Here is a 23,589-nt window from a genome sequence, read left to right as displayed (position 1 = left end):
CTCTGCAATCATGAGCAACAGGTGGGCTTGGACGGCGTTCCTCTCTCCGCTGCAAACAATTTTGCTTTGAAACCCCTAAAGCCTGATCCAAGACAGGAAAAACTTCCCATTAGTGCAGCTTATTTTCCTTCCATGGACCACACACACACACAAATGCACACACAAACACGCACACTGAAACATACCAAAACATGCAGGCCAACACGACTTTCATCCATTTCCTGGAGTCTTATTTTCACCATAACCACGACATTCCTCACCCCAACTCACCTGTGCCTTAATGGAATAGTTAAATAGACATTTGGGTTAATATTCTTATTTGTTTTCTGTCTGCAAGTTGTCATGGAGAAGGTCGATGCCAGTCTCATGTCTGTCTGCAAAAATATAAACACACATAGAGTCAAAGGCCAGTTTGCTTTGCTTTTCACCAACACTAGAAACAGAGGGAAACAGCTAGTGTGGCTCAGTCCAAAGGTAATCAAAATCTCTAAATCTCACTTCCTGTTTGTTTAATCAGGAGAAAAAAAAACAAAGAGTTAAAATTGTTACTCTGAATTTTAAGGAGGGGATACGAGGACTATTTATTTGCCTGAGAGCAATAACTTCCAGAAGTAACTGCTGATTACCAAACAACTGTTCCCAGCCAAGATACAGTCTGGGGCATGACAGCAAATAAAACACCAGTTGTCATTTTTACACTTCGGATTTTGTACGGATTGAACAAACAAGATATAACATGTTAATCAGAGATTTCTAAAGGTGCCAGTGGGCAGATTTTGTCTGCAAGGCTAGATGGTTCTCCATCTCCACTCTTTTTTTTGTGCCACTATAACGGGCTGTTAGATAGTGGGAGGAAGTGGAAACCCTACCTTAACAAATGGTTTATGGTTTTCATAAAGTCATTGCTTAAACAGATTTCTTCTTACTGCAAAAAGGAACATTTACAGATGATCGCACACAAAGGCAGATCAGACAAGTACCTCAGTGCAATAGGTACGTCGGCTCCAGCCTTTCTGCAGGAGGGAAGAGGGAGCTACAGCTACAGTGGGCTGAAAGTTGTAATCAGAACCCAGAGCCGTCCGCTCTGCGCTGGGACTCTTGAGTGGTTTGAGAGTGAGCCAGACATTCCAGAAGAGATCGCCGCCCAGACACCCAGCAGCAGCCAGTCAGCAGCAAATTCCAGAATAGCAGCGCTGTCGCTAAAAATAGTCATCTGGACAGGAGAGGATGGAGAGCTGGTTGTGCGGAGAGGGGGCCGCTGGATGGAGGATGAATGATAGAGGAGTGGAAGCTGCGCAGGAAAGGAGTGTGGTTTATTCCATTCCATATCCAGTCACAATGTTATCACAGCGTCGCAGAGGAAAAGGAGTCCTGCAGGGATGTGAGTTCGGGAACCTGCGTGAGTGCTATTCTGAGAGAGCGAGAGAGAATCAGAGAGCACTCGTAAAAACGTACACGTGCAAGTGTGCTCATGCATTTGTGTGTATTTTAATGTGCAAAAGCATGGAAAGCAGCCTCTCAGACTGTTATTTCTAAAACAATGTGTCAGCTAACCGAGGGAACACACGCTCCACTGTACTCAGGACTTTCTTCAGGCCTGGCCCTCTGTTTATTTTTCCTGCAATGAACGGGCAGCTCAGTTTACAACAGCCACCCTAAACCTTTGCTGTGGAACATCCTGCCTGCAACAGCGGCCAGACGCGCCAGGGCAGCACTAACCTTGCCAAAATCCTCTACTGCTTTTTGCTCAATTTGCAGAATATCCCCCTGCATTCATCATTTGAAGCAATTTTCGCTGGAGACCAAAGGAGTTGTAAACTGATTTGAAGCGCATGTCAGTTCCTCAACTTTCCGGTCCCGGATCCCTCTTCGTGTGATGGTTTTTATCCGATGCAGCTCAAGTGGGCTGGAGATAGAGAGGCCTTCTTTTTAAGTCCATGCTTCAAGCTCAAAGTAGAGAATAGCCTATATCCTCCTACATTATGCAGACTTCCATGTCCGCAAGGCATATAGAGTTGAGGGTCATGCTTAAGGACCGGATGGGGGCATTCAGGAATGGGGTCTGTGGCGGTTGGGCATTTTGAATGTGTAGTTTGGTATATGCTGCCTCCATCAATACACCCCCACCCTCCACCCTCCAGGCTCACCTTCTGCACATGGAGGGAGGAGGGTAGTGGAGGGAAGCAGTTCAGAGGGTCTAGCAGCTGGACTTTATTTAAGGGTCAAAAAGTGAAACAGAAATTGTTCTTAAGACATAAAAAAATCCCTTTGAACTCAGATCATATCAGTCAGGAGTTCAGCCATCAATGTCTCCACAGAAGTTCTCGTTTTTTTTCTCCATAGCACCATCTGCACCAGCTTTAGCACATGACTGAAAATTAATAGCTGTATAAGCACTGGAATGGTTGCACAATTCCTCCTTTATTGTTTGTCCTCAGCTTGTAGTATTAGATCAGCTTTGACTTAGACAACTGGAATCTGCATTAGAATGAAAGGAGAGTTGCACTCTTTCCAAGGATAATTATCTTGCTCACTTTGAGGAAATCTCCCAAAAGAAATAAAGGCTTCAGACGATGATTGATGTAATTTTCTGTTATTCACTGTCAGTATGACAAAAATGAATGCTGATGTAGGAGGGATTTATAAATAGAAGGCTTAAATGCTGCTTTTATAGCTCAGACTAGCTCGCAGAGGCCAAATTTAGACTAGGTATAAGAGTTTCAATGTGTGATTGAGGAAACCTGAATCCTGCTCCGCACCATATTGTAGAGGCATTTGATGTTGTCGTCTTCCAAGGCTCGCAGTCTGTGTCTGGCCAGCACGAACTAGGGGTGCTGTCCTACTCATCAGTACCTAATCCCCGAAAGACATGCAGAGCTTCCAACCACACACACCCGCTCCCCCCGCCTCGCAAAAATGTGGATCAAATTAACCCAGCGGCAGCAATGTTCTCTCTCGACAATCAGTTGCCTCTCCAAGTCCTAAAAACAGAGAATCTTGTTTCTTCTCCGAGCCAGACATGAACTGTGTTCTCTGCTCCATGTTGTCTGCTGCTGTTTGTTTGACTCTGTCAGTTTCCTAATGACAAAAAAATTGCTCCTCTCCGGAGAACAGAGTGGATTGTTGTAGTCGACTTTTTTCATTAATTACCAGCAGGTGTGCAGGGTCCAAAAACCCAATACCATGCGCTGGAATGGCAATATTAACCCTTTTGTCACACAACCGCCCTGAGGATTTGTTTTATATTTGCACTTTTCCCGGCTTTAGTCAGGTGAACCACCATGTACCTGTTGGTTTTGGCATGTGTGGTCTCATTAGTGCTCAGAGTTGTCCATCATGTAACTGGCAGCCCGCTCTTGATTGGGATTGACCGTTGCAGCAGTTTCCTTCGCTGGGACTGGGCTGTCAATCAACTGCTCGGTGCTCGTTCCCAGAAAAACTGAGTGTGCCTCTTGTCCATGAGGATTCCAGCGCGAACACAGGCCCTTTTCTTCTGCTGTATGAAAGCACTCCAAAATGTTTGTAGTTTTATCCTTCATAGAGCGACCAAGGTCAGTTGCTTGTGTGTCACAGTGTCACAGCTAAATGATAGTCCTTCGTTCTTTTAACTAAGCCACCGAACCCCAAGGAAGCAGGGCTCATCTAATGTGAGCCCATGAGAGAAAAACAGAGGTGAACAGGAGAGAAACACGAGAGCAAGAAAGTCGTCATGATGTCATGCTAAGCGTGTTGGTTTAGTTTCTGTCTCGGTTTATGTGCTAAGCTAAATCAAATGAAACCAAAGCCAAGCAGTTAGTGATGCAAGAGGCCTTAAGAAATATGTCTCCACTTTCTGTGTCATAATCATAGACTGTATATAAAAATGGACGACGTGACTGCAATGGTGAAGCCAAAGCAATTTAATTGCCCCCTAGTGGCTGACTGCAGTATAGGTCATAAACCCTGCCTCGTCCGTGTTAGTGGGTTTGACACGGACCAAACTAAGAGCTCAAAATACATGTCAGTTGGTTTAAATGACTAACTTAATACTGTAAAAACAGGGTGAGATATCATGATTGACGGCTGACACTGACTTGCAATAGGTCAAGGATAGGCAATAGGATCTCATTCGCACAACTCCACTTCACGATTAGTACTCTGGCTCCAAATGACGTCTTCAATGCAAGATGGCATCTCTCGTATGCAGGCTACTTTGGCTTGATTTCTGGATAGTGGATAGAGGTGGAGACTTGTCGTCCATCTTTGTTTACAGTTTGTGATCATAAACCACTCCCGTCCATTTGCTACATTTGTGTAACCACATTGATCCCATCTCAGTCCTCACACTCTGTCACCTCGATTCCTGACAAAGTCTCACACTTTGATAGCCTTCAAGAGTCACACATCCATCAAAACATGACTGCCTTGATAACCAAAACAACAACCTTAAAAAATACCTTTTCCCCTGACCAGTGAAAGAGCAGGAGGTTGGTGCCTTTGTGAAAATTAATGTGTGCAAAGGTTGTGCCTTCAACCACATTTGGAGATGAGTATGCCGTGTTGGGAACAGACCAGTCAAACGAACGGAGAGCCGAGAACTTGATTGTTCTGCTGATACTATCTAAAATCTTTCTGTGGATATTTAGATTTGTGTTTCCACAGCTACAACTGCGCCCTGCTGGAATTCATCCGAACCAAAATAAAGTCCATAGCCACTGTGATCTGTAAGGAACAATAGTATTTTAAAGCTGCCTCTTAAACCCACAGAGAATGACTTTTTAATGCTTACAAAAAGAGTTTGGGTGGAGTATCAGTTAATTCAACTTTAACTACAGTAGCTGTGTGGAAACATTGGCTAATTTCAGGGCCATATTATTTAAAACCACAAGGTTTTAACAAAAGCTATTCAAATGGAGTCAAATTACTTTTCTATTAGTTTTGCATTTTCCCTCGAACCCTCTTGCCCCACGAATAAATTGAATCCATTATGTTAGAGTAAGGAGATGAACAATCTATAAATCTGTATCAGCACTGCTGCCCTCCTTTATGCATCCATAGAGGTTTTTGGGTCACACATGTTTAAAACGGAAAAGAAATTGGGACAATCTCTCCAGTTTTAGTTTTCCCTGCACATGTCCTGCTGTAATAAGAGGAGCAGTGGAAAGTGGGAGTAGTTTATCCAATTCAACCACTGGATCTAACCAGAAATAACTTGTCCAAATAATATGGTTCATAATAAAAGCGTCTTCCAAGTTTTAAGCGACCATTGGAAGTTTAGCTGGAAATAAATGAAAAGGAAAGTAGTTTTTCCTTTGCCACTTCAAGGGGACATCCTAATTAAAGTGAAATGTTACTCATATTAGTGAATGTTTAAAGCTCTGGAGTAAGAGGACAACAAAAAACATTAAAAAAAACATAAAAACAAACACGTGTAACTTTCAAGATCCATTTATTTGAGTTGATACAGTACTACAGAGGCTTTGTGTTGAGTAGAAATACACCCAAAATGGATGAGTTAAGACAATTTACAAGATTTGAGGAACCCCTATTTATTTCTTAAAAATGCACACTTGACCACTGGCTTCACGATGAGATGATACCACTCTAACTTTGAACAAACACGTGTTTGTGTGGAGTACGTTCTGAACACAACACACTGCCTGAAGCTGGCCGAAGCATTGACACGGAGCACTTAACAAATTAAATGGCTTGATCACCAATAAATACAAGTATAAAAACACATTGATAATAATTGTCATTATCAAAAAAAGAAAAAAAAAGATAATAAAAGATACCAAAGGCACACAACTTATCTACCTTGGCAGTCCAGAATCACCAACAGAAAAAAAAAAGAAAAGTGTGGCAAAGCCAACCAAAGTAATGAGCCATAACAAAAATAATAATACTTAAATAACATAATAATACTAACTTATTATTATTGTCATAACAATATCCAGTCAAGTTTTCCTATGATTAGACTTTCTGCTAACTAACAGATATGCACCATTTCCAGTTTGGCAGAGTTAAAGTTTCATCTTCACTTTTTTTCCATTCTCGAGATGCTGTTCCAGCATTTGGGACTTTTTGGATCTCCTGTGCTTTGGTAGAGGTGATGTTGAAATTCAATTTTTTCAATATTTCAGAGGGTCACCTGTCCACATATGGGTACATATGTTTTCATTTTCCCCGATTCCATTTGAAATTTGAATTCCAAAAAGTCCGTTTTTACCACTTGGATGTGGTTAATGGGTTTCACTAACGAAAACGAAACAGAGGGGAAATGAAGTTTAGCCAATTTTTCCTGTTTGTTGGAGAGAAATTTTAGCACTTCGAGGAAGGAAGTATTTTCTGCCATAACATAAAGCAATACAAAGTTTCTTATATTTTGGAAAATCAAAAACAGAAGCATAATAAAACAAAATACTAACATAGTATAATTTTCTCACTGTAAATCCAGTTGACAATAAAAATGCAATACAAAAAGGCAATAAAATGCAATATAATACGCAGCGGGTCTTTCATTTGACTACCCAGGACCTTTCCTTCACACGAGCCGACCACTGAAAAAACATTCAACATGTGATCCGGTTTTCCTCGAGGATCATTCACTGCATGGTTTTAAATCCACATAATCTGATATCTAGGATGTCAGGCACCGTTTTCCCACTTCCCTTTGTCACTGCTGTTTAAAAGCGTAACACACTTTGTAAGGCCATGCAGGACACACAAAGTCACACACTGACCCTCAAGAACAACAGCCTCCGGCCTCTTGCAGCCAACTTGGCGGTGATTTCAGTCACCGCCAGGGCGTCACACGTGAAATTAAAATCCAAAGGGATCTCATTAGTCCCTATATTAGTTCCCCTGAATCTTGTCAAAGCTTCCTCACATCTTTGGTATAACATAAAAACTTTCCTTCTCCCTCATCTTCTCTTTCTACTTACTTTTCTTTACTCTCACTACAATTCCTTCCCAAAAAGAAATCTATCTCCTTGACCTCTCCTGTTTTCCAGGAGAACCCCTCTCTAATCCACAGCACTGCTCCGTGCATCCCTCTTTCACACTTTTCTCACCTCCCTCTAGCTATCCATCTCTACGCTCTGCTGCTCTCTTACTCACAAATGAAAACAATAGCTGGCTAATTGTGCTCGGTTAGAATAATGGACTAGTATACACAGCTGGAGGGCTCAGAGCGGACCGCAGATCCCACCTGTGCTGAGTCGGACTGGAGCTGATAGCGATCTCGAGCACCGACATGTCTCCAGCCTTTTGTCTGAGGAATGCGCTGTGTCATCAGCAGGCTAAAAAAAAAAACAACCTTACTTGGCTTTTCTCTAAACGCTCCGGGTGACATATTAACCAGTCCAACAATGGGAAAACACCTTAACTTATCTTTGGTAAAAAAAAAAAAAAAAAAAAAAAATCTCACACAAAAGATCCTATTTGATCAGGTAGCCCTGTAAATGTGGAAAGGTTGAAGGAGCACCAGGCACATTCCAGGACTGTGAGATGGTGTCTGTGCCATCTCCCTCCACCACATGTAGGTGAGTCCCTGCAGACCTCTGGTGCTGTCGGCTAATCTGTGTTCAACCAAGCAACCTAAACTGCTGACAAACCCAACTATGGGCTTAGACACTGACAAAGAACACAGAGGAGGTTGTTCCGAGGCTGCCTGCAGATGTTGGCATATCTGTGTGTGAGTGTGTGAAGGCACGGGAAGGGAAGGGACGGGGGGGGGGGGGGGGGGTGGGGGGCTTGGAGGAGATGAGAGCGTTGGATCTCAACTGTCTCAGTTTGACCTTTGAACCACAACATAAGTAAAGCTAGTCAGCTGTGCGGCGAAGGCCCTGGGTTTCTCCACATTCACAAACAACATGAAAAAAAAAAAAAAAAAGCACAACTGGTGACAGGTTGGCCTGGCTTTTCCCTCCACTTTAAGGAAGTGACATACATAATTTTTTTTATTATGAATCAAAAAAGGCACTTCCTACATAGTCCATAGTATCATACACATATATAGGACATACACTTTTATGAAGGTATAATCGCCTGCGTGTCTTACATGCACAGACGTAGTTATATATGCTGAGTATATATATGTTTCTCATCACAGAGTAACATAATTATATATGTCAGTTCCACACCTGGAGTTGGAGTCTCTTCCAGTAACAGCCAGCGCCCACCAGTTTAGCACATGAAAGTAAAAAGCTACGCAAAACATTATTAATAAATAATCAGCAATGTCAGTTTTTTTTTTTTTTTGGAACAAGACCCTGGTTTGTTTTTCAAAGGAAGTAAAGATCACGAAAGCATGTGCTCTGTGTGAGTTTTAAGGTGCTTTTGTAAACTCAAACTCAAAGATTGGGTGGTGTACAAGGAGAGGCAACCAGTGTCATGGTCGCTGCGTTTGTGATTCTAACTTGCCTTCTTGCTGAATATGTAAACATGTTGAACACAGCAAAGTCTATGGGCGGGCTGAGAAAGCAGACTGGGTGGCATTCTCCCGTGCCAGCTCCCTCTCCTCCTCTCTCCTGTTCACAAAGCCCTAACTGAATTTCCTCTGGCCAGAGAAGTGCACCTAAGTGTGTGCACGTGTGTGTGTGTGTGTAGATGTACATCATTTCCTTCAAGACTTCGGTCCTATTTCGAGAAGCCGCAGCTTCCAAAAAAGGTGTATCCCAGTAACGCACTGGTCGTTAATGCCGCCCACATACATCTGTGCACACACATACACGCACACACTCAGGTTTAACACCCTCTGCTTCTCCTCTCTCTGCCACCCGAGTGTTAGGTGATGTTGCCGCTGATGTCCAGGGCTTGCTGGTACACCTGAGTCATGTCCTCCAGGTCCCCCAGCAAGGAGAAGCTGCCATTGTCTGTCGGGGAGCCTTTCGTTTTGGCGCAGCGGCCGAACTTGGGTCCCTGGAGGGGCGGGGCTGCCTGGAAGCCCTTGAAGTTGGCGAGCTGCAGCAGGTTTTCGGCCGAGGCGCATGCCCTGATGTTCGGGCGGAGGTGCTGGGTGGAAGGATGCCACTCTGCCCCACTGAGGGAGGTGGGCGACAGGGACAGGACAGAGCTGTCCTCCCCGACTATGCTGGAGGGCCGACTCTGACTGCGTGACAGGCCGGAATCAGTCGATGGAGGAGGTTCGCCATGAACTCCGGCCAATGCTGCTGCTGACGGAGGCCCGCTGTAGGTGGAGTACTTGCCATTTCGCTTCAAGATGCCTTTTCTCCCCATCATTCTCTTGGGTGGGGAGGTGGCGAGTAGAGACATACTGGCCCCTCCTAAAAGCTCGGAGGACTCGCTACGCTCCGGGGAGGAGTAGTACCCTGATTCCCGCTGTTGGTTGTTCTTCAAGATGCCTTTCTTGGGCAGAGAGGGCACTATCTTCGCTGGTGAGCCTCCTCCCAGGATCGGCTCCTCTTCCTCTGGGTCTGGACTTGAGGCCTCCTCACCCCCTTCAGCTTGTTGAGGCAGTGCCGTCTGGCCCAACTCCACTTCATCCAGACAGGCCGCCTGCTGCTCCTCAGTGACCCTGGTCTTCAGGATGCCCTTGGGTCTCTTTAGACCCGGCTTGTCCTCTGCTCCGCAGTGCGTCTGTCCCGCTTCAACATTTTCCTTCTTTGACTTTTTGGGCCTCTGGCGCAGCAGCTGGGGCATGGCCGCAGCTTTGGCTCCAGAACCACGTGGCTCAGTGCGGTTCTGCCAGTCGATGAAGCGGGCCAGCATGGGCGAGCCTCCGTGGTCACGTTGGGTCTCGCAGTCACACACACTGTTCTTCCAGCCCCAGTTTACCCACCAGTGATTGGCTATGTCCTCCACTGTGGCCCGGCGGTCAGGGTTCACCATCAGCATCCAGCGGATCAGTCCACGGGCATCTGGCGGCAGACAACAAAAACATCTGTATATCGTCTCATACAACACAACTTTTGACATTAAAATGATTGCAATGTGATAAGAATATACTGCTTTACTGAGCACTGAATGGAGAGGTGGAGTGGAGAAGTCTCACGCTGACATACGGAGGGACTGTGAAGTTCAGTGCATGTCTGAAAGCAGCTGCATAGTGTTTTTACCCCGGTAAAAAAATCCCTCAATATTTTTCATGGTTACTTTTAATAATTTTTCTTGTGTAAACCTCAAAATCCAAAGTAAAATAAGACAACACAATGACAGCGAACAAAGTCAGACATCCACGTGTCTATGCTGGTTTAGCAACATTCAGAACTCAATAATAAAAGCTTGAAAAGAAAATAGTTTTATAGTTCCTCTGTTTCTAATTCTGTAATTCTAGTGTAATGCAATACAAATAAATGGTGTTTCTCACTCTCACATGTATAGTTGTTTGTATAAAGGGCAGATGTGTTTTCCTGCCATGACTAAAAACACAGAGTCAAAGGTTCCAGTCTTACCTGAGGACTGAGTGGGCTCTTTGTACTCGCCGTTGCTAATCTGGCGAATGAGGTTCTTATGGTCTCCCCCATCGAATGGCATGGTCCCGTAGACCAGGGTGTACAACAGCACGCCCAGAGCCCAGCTGTCCACCTGGTGACAAGAAAAACATGGTCATGAGGTTGTTCATTCAGTCACACACAAAACATACACAGCCCACAGCATGAGGTGTATATACTGTTGAACAAACAGAAAATAATAGATTGTCTTGTTTTATTTAGTTATTCATTGCATTCGATTTGCTCAGCACTATAAACCCCTTTTCACACTTACATCTCACATGTTAGAACATTTTAGTTAAAGAGACTCTCTGGCTTGGCTTTCATAGAAATCATGACAAACTCCAGTTCTCTGGTGGGAAATGTCTCGTTTTCACACACACACACATCCACTCACCCAACCCCAGCCCCTACCCTCTTACCCTCCCATTCTCTCCTGCCCCATCAGGCAAAAGCAAGAACTTTCCGACCACCAACCTAATGCAGTGAGGTTCTCTAAGTTAGTGGTTACATAAGACTTTGTGTCTGGGGCATGAGGAGGAGCAGCAGCCGTGGGGGGAGCGGGTGGGAGACGACACGGGGTAATGAGTCCAGCAGAGATGGCAGCGTTGTGATATCCTGAGCTCCTGAAGACTGAGCAGAGACGGGCTGCAATTCAGTGATCAGCAGATGACCCATCTTACTGAGTGTGTGTGTGTGTGTGTGACAGAGCTGTAGATGTATTGTGTGCATGTGTGTGTTGACTGCGGTTAGGGGAGGATGAGATGTCCTGAGGAATGTGCTGCTGATGGCAGCTCTGAGGCTATAAGACAGTCTAGGAAGTGGAAATCAGATAGGACCACTTAAGGAGCTAGTGTACTTCCTCTAAAAGGCTCTGGAACCCACATCAAAAAATGATTTCACTCTCCTGCTGCGATTGGTCCATTCCTGAGGGCGAGACAGGGCACGCACTATTGTTGTGTTCTATTTTTGCTGCCTGTGTTTGCTGTAATTTGTGGCCTCACCCCAAACTGAGGTTCTGTAATTTCGATCGCAATCGGACTGCTGTCGTTTTTAGCACTCTATAGTAAATTATAGTGAATTACGCAAAATTGAACGGTTGGACTTGAAATCTAAATCTAAAAATGCATCTTTTTTTTTTCCTCCCTCCGCTGCTTTGTCTTATGGAACTGATGTGATTTCAGAGACGACGCCCTTCAGAGGGACTTTAGAATTTCCAGATAAGTGGCTTTGAGGAGATGTTTTCACTCTTTCTTTCACCAAAGCTATTTGACTTTGACCGTGGCGCTCATTTCTATCCCATTAAGCACAGGAGGAAAATGAGCAAATACTATCCTCCAGTTCCTCACTTCAAAGACGCCAGGCGTAGGAAGGGGAGGACTGGGGAGGGATGAGGAGGGTTTCTGAGCGGACCCACTATGTGGTTGCCGGAGAGACCTCCCTCTGACTGGAAACGAACAGTAATCCCATCAAAGAACCAGAAACTAAATCTGACCCGCAACTTTGTGTACGGCCTGAAGATTTCGACCATCACAAACGATGGTAAAAGCTACATACGGTGTGAACCAGGAAGGACGATTATGATAAGGATGGCTACACAAAAGGAGAGCAGGTCCTGGAAATTAAATTCTAGGGATTAAGTCATTGTCCCGGTTGGGTTCAGCGGGCCTCACCTCTGGCCCACGGTACGGTCTCCCATTGACGATCTCTGGCGAAGCGTAGAGCGGGCTCCCGCAGAAGGTTTGCAGCAGCTTGTCCTTGTGGTAGAGGTTCGACAGCCCAAAGTCAGCAATCTGTGGAGACAGGAGTACGTGTGATTTCTCTTTCCTTTTTTACACCAGCCTCATGATAGCTAATCTCATGCAAAGAGCATTTGAGGTGAGGTATTTCAGTCCAACGCATCACAGATCTAGGACAAACCTTAATATTACAGTTTTCATCCAGTAGCACATTTTCCAGTTTTAGATCCCTGTGCACCACTCCATTCTGAAACACACAGAGAAAAACAACAACACAATGATTAATGGATGTATCAATGTATTCATTCAAGAGAGATGGATCCAAGTATTGTGGAGTGGATCCTTTGTGTGAACAGATGATTTACTCTGGCAGTGTTAGCCTGTGTCTCTCGGGGGAAATCAAGGTCTGTTGGTGTAGTTCTCTTTAATTGCTCCTGTCCCCTCTGGGGTCTTTATGCTGACATGCCGCGATTCTTTTTTCAAATCCACTCACATGTGTCAAGTTAAGTTGAGTCTGCAATAACCATCATGGATGAATTATGTTCTCACAGCATCTTTGGATTAAAAAACAACTGAGCTGTAAAAAAAATAAAATAATAATAATTAACTTGTGGTAAGCAGACAGACAGATCACGGCTCATATGTGGACTGACTTCACTTTAGCCCCCTGCGTGGCATCTCCTATTGGTTACGGCCTAGCAGGGGATCTCACCCTGATTGGTGGATACAAAAGAAGAAATAGCAGCTTGCTTGTGGTGTCAGTGACTCACATCACCCCACCCGGCGGGAGGATGTGCATGGTAGTGATGAATCATCGCGCACAGCAGTTTGGGACTCCTATCTTAGGAGCATGACATCATCTCTATCTCCAGCTGGGAAAGAGTGTGGCAGAGGGGGACTGTCCTACCAGGGCCGTGGGAGTTTGGGAGTTTGATGGGAATTAGTGAGGTGTGGAACGAGGGCTGAGGCAGGGTGTGGCTGGATAGACATCTCCAGGGGGAAAAGCTTAGGGGGTATCTTGGGACGTCCATCAGCGTGTCAACAGATGAGGCGCAGAATTAAGGCTTGTTTGGTGCAGAGGGCATAAGCATGAATTAAACTGGCCTGTGTTTCATCTCCACTCAGAACAGATGACTCCCTTCGACCAGCACGCCAAGAAAAGCATACGGAGTAGGGCCTGCAGATTAACTGGCTATATGACTGAGTGCAGAGGTGCATGGTTAATGTAACAAAAAAAGCCTGGAAAATAAAGACTGTGTGTATGTGCGCTTGTGTGAGAGAGGAAAACAGATTTTTAAGGTGAGCAGTAAATTAATGTGCGTGTGTGTTTTCTGTATGTAAAGTACAGTATGGGTTTTCTCACCTTGTGGCAGTGGTGTACGGCGGAGACTATCTGTCTGAAGAAGTGTCGCGTCTCCCTCTCGCTCAGGCGCCTGCGCTCGCTGATGTAGTCGTACAGCTCGCCCTTGCTGGCATACTCCATCACGATCACGATCTTGTCCTTGTTCTCAAACACTGAGGAAATATGAAAGAAAAAAATTGGGAGTTCACTGATATGTACTTTCAGGGAAATAACATCTACATTAAGAGCAGGAGAGGTGGGAGGAAAATCTTTATAGTCGGGCCATGTTCGTTCTATCACATTACAATAACAAACAGACGTTATGTAAAATGCAGGGGGAAACAGCTCGCTCACACACAAACACACACACACACACACACACACACACACACACACACACACACCCCTGCTTAAGTTTTGGAGCAGGAATCCAGATTTCAGAGGTGCACATTACATCTATACACTTCTCCCAAGGTTACATCACCCCAAACCCCACCTCATGAGTCTGGCTCCTTCACAACATCGCCGGGAGGGGCTGTTAACTCAATCAAGCCCACTCCTCGGAGACCGGAGTCGGTGGAGAGACCAGTGAAAAAAAAACAACTGAGAGAAGGCAGGAACTGGGACGAGGACAGAAAGGAGTTATCATCGTGGAGGATCACGCGATGGCCCCTGACACATCCCAGGTTCACTTCCCAGCAGCATGTCACCACATTTCACAACACATTCGCACACTCTCAAGTCTGTCACATCAATATTACAACAGCGGGTGATTATCACTAAAACTAATTATCAGTGTGTGAATGATAACGGAAACTATGTAATTTCCTTTTTTGTTTCTCCATTATGATCACATTTGCTTATAATTATGATTTATTATTAATTATTTATCTTTCCTTTTCCACTTATTTTTTCCTTTTTTGACCCTCGCTTTCTTTTTTTTCTGTCTTCTTGTTTCATTTTCAGTTACTGTTATTATTACTTTTTCATTTATTTCATTTTCTCTTGTTACCTAAATTTCTTAATGAGATAAAACCCACATAAGGACTTTTGATTGTAACAATTGTACTTATTTATTTATTGTCATGGGTGGGATGGCATCTGAAGATAAACAGGGGTTGTTACAATAACAACAGTAAGGGGTACATTTATATGAGATGAAGAATATATAAAGTTAAAGTACTGACTAATTATGAAGCATAATTGTACAATCCTATAATATAACTTCCATTTAGCTTTTAAAAGAGACAACAGCATGATAAGTTGTGTTTTTGTGTTTAACTGGATCATTTCAATTAAAATGGTGAATTGTTAAGCTTCCAGTGACTAAGGGGAAATCAGTGTTGTTACACTGGTATCACTGTGATGCATTACGATCCAGCTGCAGCTCATCAAACACATCATTCTGTGTCAGTATTTAGCCCTGTAGTGTATAATTTCAACTTGGCAACTTCCTTTCTCTCCCAGTGCCTTGGCATGAAGGGAATGACAGTGGTTAGGCAGAGGAGAGGGAAGGAGAGCGAGGGGGGGAAAGGCCAAGGGAACACTGAGGAGATGACAACAACACAGTCCACCATGTTGCTCTGCATTGTGCTGCTGGATTTTCCCACACAGCGGGGTCGCCGGGGTGAGGGCCTCTGCTTTCTGCACCCTTGAGTGAGCACCTTCATAGTTTGTCACACTACTTTCCTCACCCCCCCTCCGCTACCTCCACCAGGGTCCTTTTAAAGATATAATCCTCTACAAAAACACACAGTTGCTGAGTGATGGTAATGCTCCCTGATTGTGACTGTCTGGCCGCTTTGTAGAAGTAGCAGACGGGACGTGAGCCAAGCAGCGTGGGAGGGCAGAGTCCATCCTGCCCTCCGATTGGTGGACGGAGCGGTGACCTCGGGTGACATTTGCGGTGATCCATGGTTGGGGTTGTTCTCAGCTTGCACTCCCATTTACCCTTGACCCCTGGTGTTGAAGTAATTACCTGGCTTACATAACTTGGGTTTGTTACGGTCCGTTGGGTACAACAGCCACCGCCACAGCCATGCTGTCACTCACTGGGCTTTGTTCAGAGGTCAGGCCCTCAAATCTGACTAATTAGCACCTATTGTCCTATTCGCCTTCGCTGATGATAGACAGCTATTGCTTAAGAGGCAAAAAGCCGAGTATTATTACACAGTGTATTCCAGAAGAGTGCAGTAAACTAATGATGCAGACCATAAAGACACTTAAAGCTGAATACTTTTCTGGTTTTAAGTATTTTAATACTGTAGGAATAGTTGTTGTTTCCCCTAACTGGTGCATTTTCAGGACTTAACTACCATTACAAAAGATCTACAGGCTTTAACTCACTATAGGTGTATGTCACCTTTGGAGAATGCAGTATAATGAGTACAATAAAAATAAATAAAAATGTGGCTCTTTATTCACAGCAGGGTGAATGGTTTTATGTCTGTTCTGAGTTTATGTGTCCATCTCATTTCCCCCTTTCACTCCCCAAAAAGAATTGGTTCAACGTTACGGGGAAATACTTGTCTCTTGCCAAGAATTTCAGGAATAGATTGATACCAGTCTCATATCTCTTTGGTAAATATGTGAAGCTTTGGCCAGCTGCTGTGTAGCTTAGCTTAGCCTGTGCCCCAAGGTAACAAAGTCTGTCTCCCAGCACCATCAAAGCTTACACACTATACAACAAGTTCTCCTTTTCGAGAGGGTTATGTGTCAGACACTTTTAAATATTCCTTTAACGTGTCTTTGCCTCGTCGGGCGTAGTTTTACTTAAACCATCTCTTTCTGCAAACATGAACGTGCCAGTAATGTTTTATTTGGCTGTATCAATTTGCACATTTACAGCATTCTTCGGGTTTGACTATTTGTTTTAAGAGGGGGGCACCGGGGCTACATGCTAATGCCTGAGGAGCGAAGAGCAAAATCCGCTTTTTAAATGCCCCGCACAGCATGCTGAGGGATGCAGAATGTGAGGGAGTGGTAGAAAATCTCTCTTCACACACACATCTGGTTCAGCTTTGCTTCACACAAGGCAGTTAGCAGGGGCTGTTGAAGAGGGTGTTGCCAGATACACAAATCTCGGGGCCTCCTATATATCTCTAAAGCGCGACTGGGCGGAGGCCAGGCCACAACAGTAAACGCTGGGTTTGAGGAGAAACACCAAAAGACTGCGAGCAATGAGTCTGGTTGAGTGTGTTGGTGGAGTGCGGCGTTTTTAAAAGGGCGGCAGCGCACACAGGAAAAGGATCCTCCAAGTTTATAAAACTGGGTGTTCTTTTAATCATTCTCTTAACGAATGCATAAAACCCCCGGCTGCACTTCCGCCCTCCAGTTGACTACCGGCAAGTTCCCATGACAAATAGCGATGTTTGTCACGTATATACGTTGCTGATAACGACCTGGGGACTCTGTTACTGAACAAAGGACAGTTGGTAAGCCAGTTTGGGCAGTCGCACACACACATTGTGCTGGGGCAGCTAGCCTGAAAAGGGTATTGAGAGTGTTGCTCTGTTGACACAGGCATTAAAATTGTCACGAGTCACAAATCATATGAAACTGACTCGCATTGCAGCGCCTTGTGATTTTAATTGCCTGCACGTAGGCCCGGGCTACGTAATAAGAGATGATTAATAGCGAGCGATATGTTGAAAAAGTTCAGTGGGAATTGTTCAGCCTTTAAACTGTATGTTTTCCTCTAGTAAGGTTAAGGTCATTTGAAAGGGCTCGTATCGAAAACGGAAAGAGTAAGTAAGTGTGCTGTTTTAGCCCGACTCAAGGGCTTTGACATTTAAAGAGTTGCTTCCTAGGGTAGAGATACGTTGATGTTGCTCCAGGGAGAGTTTAAAACCTTTTCCTCCCTCTGAATAGCACTGGACCAGAGTCAGGCAGGGTGCAGGTCTGGGTGACTGGGGTCAATCCAATGTCTAAATGCACGCTCACCTCACAGGCACATATTTATACAAAACGTACAAAGGCACACGCACACACACACACACCGGACAAGTAGAGTCTGGTTCCCAGCTGCAGTTGTCCCTAAGTATCCGCAGATGTCTGGCCCTGAGATCAAGACCAGAGGAGACAAGGGATGAGACCTCTCAGATGTGGGAGAGGCAATCCCTTAGAATACCACCTCTCTTATGCACACAAACTTTCATCACACACGAGCACACATGCATTGACAGCGATCCAGACTTTTACTGGCCCGGGCGGCCAGACAGAAGATGAATAACATCCCAGAACTGCAGTCCAGGTCTTATTATGACATCTGCATGTCATAACACGACAATCCTGCAGCTTAAGCCGCGAGTGCTGCATGAGCTGAGGGAGGGCTGGATTTTGGACATGTGTGTGTTTTTTGTTTATGCACGTTTCCAGTCAAAGGAACATGTATTATTTGTTGTATGTGTGTGACAGTCACCTTCATATATAGAGATGATGTGTGGGTGGCGGAGCGCCGACATGATCTCGATCTCTCTGCGAATGTGAACCATGTCCTGCTCATCCTTGATCTTCTCCTTCCGAATGGACTTGATTGCCACCTGGAACCAGAAGAGGAGACTTTGATCAGCACCAAATCTTCAGTAACACACAGCGTATGTGCATCATGTGAAACACATTCCTTTTTCCCCTGAGATAAGTTGATTAAATTTGGGAAATTTAATTAAAATAAAAACAGTGAAAAAATACTACAGGACAACACATTCATTCTATCTGTATAAACATGTGGGCCGGCTCAGTGTGTAGCTTATTGCTTCATCTCTTTCTCCAATAAACTCTGTGTGCTTCATCTGCCTCATTTACCTCCCCCTCTCAGGGGTCCTACAGGGCCAGAAGAGCGACCTTTGACCTCATCACCAAGCCTGGCTGACATGACAGCCAGATGAGTCAAGCAAGCAGAGGTATCATCTTCTCACACTGTGTAATTTACTCAGTCTCCACTCTGGATGACGCGAAATGAAGGGGAGAAAAACAACCTGGGAGCCATAATGGAGGCCTGCTTTGTACTCTTTCAGGGCGAGAGCCTACATTTAACCAAGTATTAGTCAGTGTTTGGGCTGGACCTATGATCTGACCCCCCAACTCTTCTCTAACAGAGAGATCAGAAGGCAGACTCGCATGGTAAAACCCAGTGGTTTCCCTAGCAGCCGTCTACCCGGGTGCAGCTGTAGTTAGAAAACAAGAAGAGTATTCTGCTACAATGCAGACACACACATGCTTTGTGCTACATGCTAATGTCAGCAAATTTATCAGGTATATTGTTCACCATTTTCTTCTTTTCTTTCATGTTTCTAATTAGAAACCATATGAACGTCCATTCTAGTTTTGTTTCAGTCTGAACCATAGTAGTGAACCCTCTCAAGCAACGTTGCCACCCAGAGCGCCAGTGAGCACCATGACCATCATGAAATTGAGGTGAGAAAGGTGTGAAATGGTCATGATTTCTAACGGGAAGGCAGGGAGGCCTCGAGGTCAGACCTCCTCCATAAATCGGATGTCAGTTTCAACCTGCAAAGATGTGTTTCCCCGGCTGTTCAAAAGGCCTTGAGAGGACACTAAATCACCAACCGCTCTCTTATTCTTACTTATTCTGATTAAGAACGGCCAATGGCCTACTTTGGAAAATCTGTCCTGCTGGGAGTTTTATGGAGAAATCAGAGGAGGGTGAGCCGGGCTTGGGGAAGCCATTCAGTCTCCTTGCCTTGCCAACAGGGGTTAGCTGCAGCCGATTCAACTGCACTTGATTTGACAGCTTCTCACTGTCATGGCAATGCCACCGGAGTACGAGTCCACCGCAACTGCATGCATTCAAACTTCCACTCTGTGCACTCCTTAAATGAGAGGTTAGCGGCCTTCTCCAAATAAACTGATCGAGAGCACAGTGCAGCACATGTCACTATAATTGTAGCCTAAACATTTTGGATTGAGTCCTGGGCTTTGCTTTGATCCGGCCTGTATAGAGTCTGTCCGCTCTAAATTCTGTTAGTTTAAACTTTTGTCCTCTCCTAGCTAAGCTGTGTTTTCTGAAGAGCCCAGCATCATTCCACGCAGCCGAAACCACAGGCAGTAGCAGAGTGCCAAGCTAATTACCGTGTACATCAATAAAAATAACCCCAAACCGGAATAGTTCCCTTCCAGAGCATGCCTTGATTAAACAGAATTCAAAGAAATTATACAATAACAAACAAGCTGGGGTCTGGAGTGGGGGTCAACATGCTGTGTTCAGAATTGCTAAAAGTTGTTTGTGCCTTAACAGTCATGTTTTCCTTTACCTCATTGCAATCATCAGCACTTACTTTCCAAAGTGTGAGCAACATCTTTGACCTGGATGCTCATCAGAGAAGTAGAATGTAAATCCTCCTGGGCTTAATGCAGGAATTAAGTCAGGAATAGTTAAGACGTGAGAAAGTTTCAAGCACAGGCAGGTAAAAACAATGTCTGTATGACTGCTGCCTGAAACCAAAAATGATGTTGTCTCCTAAAAGGGTAACAGTCAATCTTTAACAGCCACGATCCTAATTCCATGATCATTGTTAGAGCCAGCCCCCCCCCCACATAGGGCTTGAGACAAAGCCAGGTATCTCTTGTGAATCTCCTCATGTTCGCCTGCCCTGACCCCAACGTGGATCATTAAACAGGACTGCAGATCAGCCACTTGCCAGCTGGCCGGGCCGGCTGACACAGCTACGCTTGTCCTTAAGTGGATCCCTATTACTGTCAGTCACAGTCAACAGGCGCCGCACTACTGCCCACACTAGCCACTGCCAGGTATGGGGCCCGTCTCGTCTGCCCCCCCCCCCACCCCCCCCCCAAAACGCCCTTGTTCACAACCGACCTAGTTTCAAGTGAAAGTCCATGTTCGCTTCAGCGGAGCCTGACGTCTTCCTCAGCTTTCTCAGGCCATTAGAATAGATGAAGTATTCATCACAAGCTCTCGCCCATCCCTGCATTTTCTAAAGATCGTGACCATTTGTTGTGGTGACCGCGTGCCTGAGTCAGAGTGAGGGGGGGAAATAGAAAGGGTAAGAACTCTTCCAGGAAACTATATATTCTCCAACACAGCCAGGAGTCATAATACCTCATCAACAGCACCACATATAGCTGAAGAATGTCTGTGTTTTCACCTCTCGCGTACCTCTCCTGTGAATCCATTTTTGGGGAATGATGTAATCTGGTGCTTTAAGCTCATATTAATACGACTCCCTGACCACTTTAACTGAGGCCATCCCTCCCTTGTTATGGTGGTGGGTTTCCCTGTGTCTCTGTGCTGCCCACCCCTCCTCTCTGCGATGGGTCCCCCCCCCACCCATACAGGATATTAACCTTCCCCTCCAATCTCATTTCCTGCTGTGGATGGCCTTTCATGTGTCACTGCCCATTTTAGGCCTGGTTGCCACCACAACCTTTTCATTATCGTAATCTAGATGGCAAATAATACACCACGACGCACACGTCTCTTTCTATCTCTCTCACTAGTAGACAAACATGAAACACATCTTCTAGAGGCATGCACAAACACATGAGCCTGTGCATGTTCAACATATCCCTTCTATGATCTCTATGATCAATTGCACTTCACATAATGCTGGGTTTCCATGCGGCTGCCAAGTGGCCCTACATATGGCTTTGCAGATTAAAGCAGACAGTCACTCTGTTCCACTTTCACTGACACGCTGAATGTGCCCACATCCAATCAATCATCCTCCAGTGCTTTCGGTGTACTCCACACTCGTGTGAGCACAGTCACGCACAGCACTTCCTCAGTCTGCGTCCTCGTCGGGTTATCTCTGCTCCTCTCATTTGGTTTTTTGGTGCGAGCCAGGAAACGGCTCAGGGAGTCGAGTTGATTGCATAACGGCCTCGCCACGCTGCTCTATCTGCCATATGGACGCAAGGGACTTCCACTGGGTCAGAGGTCGAGTAAACTTGAGCATTGCAGTGCCAGACACACGTGGCCCGTGAGGTGGCCGACAGACTCGCTCAATGTGAGGAGGTGCTGATTTTCCAGGGCTTCCTTAACTGAGATATACAAACTCCCACGTAAAACTCTGTCATCTAAGGAAGCCCCATACTTTACTGAGCTCTAACTCTAAATCTGGTTCTTGAGCTTGGAGGAGTGATGCAGATAATGGGAGAATGTCAGGAATTGGGCTCCTGAGTGCTGACCAACATTTGTGTGTGTGTGTGCTTTGGGTATTTGGCTAATTTTAGCATCAATGCCAACAAGTTGTGCTTTCTTGCATGATGTTAGAAACATTATAAATGTAAACAGATCTAGAGTTAATGTCAAAGATTGTTACTCCTTTAAACTTCATTTTGAGTCAGCTAGTGCTATCACAGGGAAACCGTGTCTTTATATCTCTCATGTCCAAACAGTAAACTTTGACCTGTGCAGCACTTAAACATTGTGCAACGTTACCACGCAACTGAAAGCGAAATACTTCACATTGGTGTTGCTGCCATGGAAATAATGAACAGGGGAAAACATACAGAAGAAAAGGACAATGTGCCAAGAGAGAGCCAGCGAGCACTACCAGAGGATTTATGCTCCCCCTATCAAGTACATATGCGTACCAGGAGCAATGAAACCACTGAGGGACATTGTTGACCTATACTAAGTCGTCCCCCCCCCCCCCCCTCTGACATTCTCAGCACATGGAAAATACCTTGTGTCCTGCCAGGCTGGGCACGGGGGTCCAACTTTGGTACATGTGAAAATGTTTTGGAGACATCTGCAGATGGTGGCTTTTTTATGGTTAAGTGTGCCAATAATTTGTTCATGAAAGAAAAAGACAGTGGTGGGCTGCACAAAGCAAACACACACACACGCCTTCACAAAGGTACAAAAACAAAACCGAAAGGAGCAAACTTGGGTCTAAAATGTTTCGAAACACTGCAGGGAAAACGAGAGTGGGAAGCTGTAGTAACTCTGGCGGACTGCTGGCTGGCTTTACACCATGCTCACTGGGGCCACTGGAGTCGCATTAGTCAGTCAGTAGCCGGATTTGCACTCCAGCATCCGGTCGTGTGGCCCTGCTTTGGAGCAGACATGTGCAGCAACTGCTCCCTGGCCCCATGGGAGCATTTCTGACCATGAGGGGAACTCCCAGTGGGGGCAGGAGGTGCACACGCCTCCGAGAGCAACAACGCTTATTTTAGGACCACTGGTGTTTGCAGTGGGGACTGGGGAGCTTTACAAAAACATGCATTGCACACAAGGACTGGCTCTGCAGGAGTTGCACAAGTGCATGTGAGCATCTGGACTTTTTTTTCTTGAACACAGTTCACCTCTCATCCAAGAGACTTCTTCAGTTCTTTTATCAAATGCTTCTTCTTTATCCAAGAGGCTCGTGAAGAAAGCACTGAAGAAGCCTCTTGGATGAGAGGTGAAATGCCAACAAGTCCTACTTCCACATGTGCAACTCCAGAGAACCACATGTCATCATATGGTCATGACAGATGTTTCCCCTCGAGTGGCTCACCTCTCTGCCGGAGTGTCGCTCGATGGCCTTCTTGACCTTCCCGTAGGTGCCTCTCCCCAGCGTCTCCAGCAGCTCGTAGCGGTGCTTCAGGTTGTGCTTGTGGTGGTGCTTCTTCACGCCCGAGCCGCGTCGCCCGTCGCCGCTGGCCGGGACCTCCTCGCCGGGCCGCGGGGCAGCTGGAGGTGGAGACCGGCGGAGGTCACCGGCTCCTCCCGGGACCTCGGGCCGGGTTTCCCCCCGCTGGGGCGATAAATATGCGGTTTCCATCTCAACTATATGGGGGAAGCGTTTTAACAACGCACCCCTGCTGTTTTAAAAAATATATATTTCGAACTACCTACTTGATGCTACAATACTTGTAGGCCTAATAATAGTTACAATAAATAAATAAATTACAAGGAATAACGCAGAGCTTGCTAGTCATGTTAAAACCCGTGGAAACATTTCCAGATTGTCTTGGTTGATCACTTGGCTTGGATCACAGCTGGTTCCCACCTCGTCATGTTATTATCGATATATAATCAATCTACTAATGGATTAAGCTCGAGGAGTCTATTACCGGTCTATAATAACCTGATACATAATCATGGAGC

The 23,589-nt window shown here is 45.4% G+C and overlaps 1 protein-coding gene across 1 annotated transcript; it reads right to left on the bottom strand.

Annotated features, from left to right (window-relative positions):
• Positions 1–8,259: 8,259 nt before the first annotated feature.
• On the bottom strand, positions 8,260–23,263 carry nuak1b (NUAK family, SNF1-like kinase, 1b). The gene is made up of 7 exons (XM_061077004.1): positions 22,997–23,263; positions 17,935–18,055; positions 13,536–13,687; positions 12,354–12,419; positions 12,107–12,226; positions 10,395–10,527; positions 8,260–9,860 (listed from the first exon to the last, which is right to left on the bottom strand). The coding sequence occupies exons 1-7, from the start codon at positions 23,261–23,263 to the stop codon at positions 8,767–8,769; spliced, it is 1,953 nt and encodes a 650-aa protein (XP_060932987.1). The 3' UTR covers positions 8,260–8,766.
• Positions 23,264–23,589: the final 326 nt, after the last annotated feature.

This window comes from Limanda limanda, chromosome 8 (assembly GCF_963576545.1).
Source record: "Limanda limanda chromosome 8, fLimLim1.1, whole genome shotgun sequence".
Taxonomy (NCBI): Eukaryota; Metazoa; Chordata; class Actinopteri; order Pleuronectiformes; family Pleuronectidae; genus Limanda; species Limanda limanda.
The sequence above is the reverse complement of the archived record's forward strand: the minus strand, read 5'-3'. Positions and strand labels throughout refer to the sequence as shown.

Coding starts and splice junctions, on each gene's coding strand:
- nuak1b (XM_061077004.1), bottom strand. CDS start 23,263: ATGGAAACCGCATATTTATCGCCCCAGCGGGGGGAAACCCGGCCCGAG. Junction 18,056..22,996: donor AGCGACACTCCGGCAGAGAG/GTGAGCCACTCG, acceptor TTCTGGTTCCAG/GTGGCAATCAAGTCCATTCG. Junction 10,528..12,106: donor GACCGTACCGTGGGCCAGAG/GTGAGGCCCGCT, acceptor TCTTGTCACCAG/GTGGACAGCTGGGCTCTGGG.